This window comes from Passer montanus, unplaced genomic scaffold, assembly GCF_014805655.1.
Source record: "Passer montanus isolate IOZ18808 unplaced genomic scaffold, ASM1480565v1 scaffold849, whole genome shotgun sequence".
NCBI classification, from domain to species: Eukaryota; Metazoa; Chordata; class Aves; order Passeriformes; family Passeridae; genus Passer; species Passer montanus.
Window position 1 is genome coordinate 3824 of NW_024373801.1, and position 5984 is coordinate 9807.

At 54.2% G+C, this 5984-nt stretch overlaps 1 protein-coding gene across 1 annotated transcript; it reads right to left on the reverse strand.

The window, feature by feature from the left end:
• Positions 1-380: 380 nt before the first annotated feature.
• Positions 381-5146, reverse strand: LOC120513627 (class I histocompatibility antigen, F10 alpha chain-like). The gene is made up of 8 exons (XM_039733216.1): positions 4828-5146; positions 4541-4563; positions 2910-2994; positions 2098-2370; positions 1905-2012; positions 1771-1806; positions 1634-1666; positions 381-1241 (listed from the first exon to the last, which is right to left on the reverse strand). Exons 1-8 carry the CDS (start codon positions 5129-5131, stop codon positions 1228-1230), a joined length of 876 nt encoding a protein of 291 aa, XP_039589150.1. The 5' UTR covers positions 5132-5146; the 3' UTR covers positions 381-1227.
• Positions 5147-5984: the final 838 nt, after the last annotated feature.

Consider the following 5984-nt stretch of genomic DNA (forward strand, 5'->3'; position numbering starts at 1 on the left):
CCTTATTCACCCATAAAACAAACTGGGTAACACCACAATAGCCTTGGTTATAGGACCCATGTTTAGATAAGGGCCTGCAAATGGGAGAAATATTGCCATGACAACGTGCCACCCAAATCAGGGTAAGCTGGACCACATGGTGTCACTTAACGAGGTTTCTATAGCAGCACACAAAAATTAGGTCACTCAAGAACTGTTATTCCTCTGTCACCCTTTTTTTATTAATGTTCTCATGCCTCACGTTGGGTGCCAAAATCTGTCTTGGTTTGAAAAGACAGGTGTCTGCTAAAGAAGGCAGGAGCCTTCCTTGAAATGGAAAATGTAAACCCCCTCTCTCTGAATTAATATAATTTTGAAATTAAAAGGCTCTCAGATAAAGATATAGGCATAACAGTTCTTTACTGAGAATTAAAAATACAAATGTAATAGTACAAACCAACAAACAAAAAAATATTGACTGCATTAGAATACAATCAGACACCCTGTGGGTCAGGGTGTTGGTAGCAGTCCTACAAAATGGTGGCTGCAGTCCTCCGGAATGACAGGTGTGCTTCTGTTGAAGCAGTGATCTTGTAGAAGGGTGTAGATTTCCTCTGAAAGTCCACTGGTGGTGTAGATAGGCCTGGTCTTCCTCTGGGAATCTGCTGGAGAAGAAAGCTGCTCCTCTGGGAAACCACTGGGAAAAGGCTGTGTCTATTGCTCTAAACCTCAGGTTATATCTAGGTAGGAATGCTTGGCTCCTCTGAGTGGAGCATCTCATAATGGGATGAAGTAATTTTATCAGTGACACTCAATGGCCCATTAACAGAAAATATTTCCTGGAGGGAGGATTGGTTGTGAAAAGATAAAGTAAACTGCTTAATTAAGAGAGGATAAGTCCACCTTTAATAGATGGTAATGGAAAACACACTCAGCTAAACCTGAGATAACATTTCTGCCCCCAGTGGCCCCATTCCCATTCATGCCTGAGATGAACTGCCCGACACGGGAGGAGAGAACCCGGATTTATTGCCCCAAGCAGGATTTATAGCCCCAAGCAGGATAATTTCACACCAGAACTGAAGCATTGGGAATATTTGTGGTTCTTGGCTTTAAAACACTGGAAAACGGGAAACTGATCCGTTAGCAAGGGCTGTGGAGTGGGTCAGAGGTGCAGGATGAGCTCTGCTGGCAGCTCTCAGCTTTCCCATGAAAAGGGAAGGGGCCGGATCCAGCTCCATGGATTGCTCAGGCGGTGATTCCTGCCAGGATGAGAGAGGGTCACGGTGTCACCCTGTCCCTGTCCCCATTCCACAGGATAGACCTGGCTGAAGCCCATGGAGAGGAGGAGCTGCTCCAGAATCCCACCTGATCCTGCCTCAATCCTGTTCCATCCATCCCACCTGACCCTCCTCCATGCATTCCACCCAATCCTGCACTGGAATCCCTCCCTGATCCCACTCCATCCCTTCTGTCCCAATCCTGCTCCATCCATCCCAACTGATCCCTCTCTAGAATCCAGCCCCAATCCCACTCTACAATTCCACTTGATCCCACTCTGGACCCCGCTCTGATCCAGAATCCCTCCCTGATCCCAGTCCATCCATCCTGCCCTGATCCCCCTCTGGAATCCCACCTCGATCCTGCTCCATACCTGTGCTCGAGCTGTTGGTTCCCACATCCCTTCCTGCAGAAAGAGAAGATCCATGAGATTCCAGCACGGATCACACACAGGGATTAACCCCAAGATCCATCCTGGGATCCGTGCAGAGCCAGACCACTGGAACTCACCGGCTGCCGGGTTGTGTCCATTCCTGTCCCTCCTCCCTGTGGAAACAAAGTGGGATCAGCGTCGGTGGCACAGGATTCCCAGAATGGCACCAGGTGGATCTGTGCCCCTTCCCGACCCCCATCCTGTGTGTTACCAGATTGGAGCCTCCAGACAGTGAATCCGATGAGGACCGTGAGGATGAGGATGGCAGCGACGACGGACACAGCGACCACCACGGTGAGATTCCCGCCAGATGTCGGCTCTGGGAAACACGGGATAGTGAGGAGGGGGAGAGGAATACCCATTTGGGAATTCCAAATTCCCAATTCCCACACTCCCAGCCTCACCCCAAGCGAAGATCCCGGGCTCCAGCATTCCAGGATGCTCCACCCTGCACCGGTACAGCTCCCGCTCCTCCGGCAGCGCCTCGATCCTGGCCCAGGTGTGGAAGGTGCCGTCGCTGTTGGGAACGATCCCGCCCCACTCCGGCCCCTGATCCAAGGTATCATCCCCCTTCATCCAGCTGACTGCGATGGTGCTGGGGTAGAATCCGTACGCGTGGCAGGACAGGATCAGCGTCCCGTGTTCCTCTTTTCCAGACACATGGACATCAGGGGGCTCTGGAATGGGATAATGGTGGAATTCACGCATAGAGTTCCATGGGAATGGGACTGGGGTGAGATCTGACCACGGAATTCCCATTGGAATAGGATGAGAGTGAGCTCTACCCATGGAATTCCTACTGGAATGGGATGAGAGTGAGATCTGCCCATGGAATTCCACGGGAATGAGATGGGGTTGAAATCTGACTATGGAATTCCATGGGAATGGGATGAGAGTGAGCTCTACCCATGGAATTCCCACTGGAATGGGATGAGAGTGAGATGTACGCATGGAATTCCCACAGGAGTTACTGTGTTCCCAAGCTCTCCATTCCCAAATCCCAAATTCCCATTGGAATTCCCATGGAATTCCCACTGGAATTACGGTGTTCCCAAGTCCTCCATTCCCAAATCCCAAATTCCCATTGGAATTCCCATGGAATTCCCACTGGAATGGGATGAGGGCGAGATCTACCCATGGAATTCCCACTGGAATTACGGTGTTCCCAAGTTCTCCATTCCCAAATCCCAAATTCCCACAGGAATTCTGCTCCCACCTTTGCGCTCCAGCTCCCTCTGCCCGTATCCGACGTATTTCTGGAGCCATTCTGGGCATTCGTGCTTCACATGGAGCCCCAGAATCTGATGGAGACCCACAGGGCCTCATCCCAGCCCCTTGGAACCCTGTGGATCCACATCCCAACCCCATGGATCCAAATCCCAGCCCCACAGATCCCATACCAGCCCCACAGATCACAAGCTATTCCATCCCAGCATAATGGATCCCCATTTCAGCCCCTCAGAGCCCTGTGAATCCACACCTGAGACCTACAGATCCCATCCCAGCCCCGTGGATCCTCGCCCCAGACCTACAGATCCCATTCCAGCCCCACAGATCCCATCCCACCCTATGGATCCCCTTCCTAACCCCATGGATCCCCATCTTAACTCTGTAGTTCCCACCCCAGCCCCACAGATCCTATCCCAGTTGCATGGACCAAATCCCAGCCTCACAGATCAGATTCCAGCCCCACGGATCCACATCCCAGCCTGTGGATCACAGAATATCCCATCCCAGCCTAACAGATCCCCATTTCATCCCCTTGGAGCCCTGTGAATGCACACCTGAGTCCAACAGTTCCAATTCCAGCCTAATGGATCCTCACCCCAGCCCTACAGTTCCCATCCCCGGCCCCCAGATCCCATCCTCACCCCATGGATCAAAAGTTATCCCATCCCAGCCTAATGAATTCTCATTTCAGCCCCTTGGAACCCTGTGAGTCCACACCTGGGACTTAAAGATCCCATCCCAGCCCCACAGATCCACATCCCAACCCCATGGATCCCAACCTGTCCCCACACATCCAATCCCAAGCCAATGGATCAAAAGATATCCCATTCCAACCTAATGGATCCCTGTTCCAGCTCCTTGGAACCCTGTGAATGCACACCTGAGACCTACAGTTCCCATCCCAAACCTATGGATACTCACCCCAGCCCTACAGATCCCATTCCAGCCCTACAAATGCCATTCCAGCCCCACAGATCCCATCCCAGCCCCATAGATCCACATCCAAACCTGTGGATCACAGAATATCCCATCCCAGACTAACAGATCCCCATTTCAGCCCCTTGGAGCACTGTGAATCCACTTTGGAGACCTATAGATCCCATCCCAGCCCCACAGATCCCATTCCAGCCCCATGGATCCACATCCCAACCCCACGGATCCAAACCTGTCCCCTACAGATCCTATTCCAGCCCTACAGATGCCATTCCAGCCCCACAGATCCCATCCCAGCCCCATGGATCCACATCCAAACCTGTGGATCACAGAATATCCCATCCCAGCCTAACAGATCCCCATTTCAGCCCCTTGGAGCACTGTGAATCCACTTTGGAGACCTATAGATCCCATCCCAGCCCTGTGGATAACAAGCTCTCCCATCCCAACCTAATGGATCCTCATTTTCAGCACCCTGGAGCCCTGTGAATGCACACCTGAGACCTACAGATCCCATCCCAGCCCTGTGGATAACAAGCTCTCCCATCCCAACCTAATGGATCCTCATTTTCAGCACCCTGGAGCCCTGTGAATGCACACCTGAGACCTACAGATCCCATCCCAGCCCCACAGATCCTATCCTAGCCCATGGATCATAAGGTATTCCATCCCAGCCTAACAGACCATCATTTCAGCCCCTTGGAGCCCTGTGAATCCACAGTGGAGACCTACAGTTCCTATTCCAGCCCCACAGTTCCCATCCCAGCCCCATGGATACACATCCCAACCCCATGGATCCCAACCCTTCCCCACAGATCCCATCCCAGCCCCTTGGATCACAAGATATTCTATCCCAACCTAATGGATTCCCATTTTAGCCCCTTGGAGCCCTGTGAATGCACACCTGAGACCTACAGATCCCATCCCAGCCCTACAGTTCCCATTCCAGCCCCCCAGCTCCCCCCACTCACCCCCGCTCTGGTTGTACCGCTCCCGCAGTATCTCCAGGTCCCTGGCATCCACGTGCTGGCTCCTCACATCGCGCTGGGTCTGCCCCTCCCAATATTCCGGCTTGACTCCATCCTTTACCCACTGCGTCAGCGGCTCCCTCCGGCCCCGCTCGCTGTCGTAGCGCACGAAGGGGATGCCATCCACGAACCCCATGAGCAGGTACTTGGGGACCCCCGGGCTGGGCTCTGACACCGCCACAGACAGGTAACGCAGGGAGTGGAGAACTGGGGGGACACGGAGATTTGGGGGGGTTGAGGGGGTCATGGATCAATGAAAGGGGAACTGGGAGAGCTGGGAAGGGGTTGGGGGATCCTGGGGCCAAGGAAAGGGCGTGCAGGGTGGGAGAGGTGGGATGGACAGGAAAGGGCCTGCAGGGGGTCCTGGTGTCCAGGAATGGGGGCTCGGGGGGTTCCAGGGTTATGGAAGGTACAGGGACTGGGAAAGGGGGGATGGAGGTTCCAGGGGATCCCTGTGCCCAGGAAAGAGGGTCCCGGGGTGGGCTGGGAGAGGCGGGCGGGTCCCCGGGGACGCACTTTGGAGACGCGAAAGCGAGACGGGGAAAAGGGAAACTCCAGGGAATTCAGCTGGATCCCTCTGGATCCCTGCTGCAACCCCCCTGGGACCCTGTTTTGTGAAGCGACAGGAGTGGAAAATGGGGGAGACATGGAAAGTTGGGAGATCTGGGGGGTCCAAAGGTCTGGGAAATGAGGGATGCCCAAAAAGGGGGGGGCAGGGGGTCCCGGAGCACTGATGGGGGTTCGGGGAGATCCCAGTCCCGGATAAAGGGGTGCAGAGGGGTCCCAGTGCCCAGGAATGGGGGTTCAGGGGGGCACCCATGGCACAATTTGGGGGTTAAAGAGATCCTGACACCCAGGAATGGGAGATCCGGTGGGTCCCAGTGCCAGATTAGGGGGTGCAGGGGTGTCCCTGGAACGTTCCAGGAAATGAACGTTCACGGGGTCCCCGTGTTCAGAAATGGGGGTTCAGGGGGGTTTCCCTACACAGGGATGGGGGTTCAGGGGATTCTTTTCCCAGAATTCGGGGTTCAAGTGAGTGCCAGTGCCCGGAAATGGGGTTCTGGGGGTCCCGGTGCTGGGGAAGGGGGTACAGGGGGGTC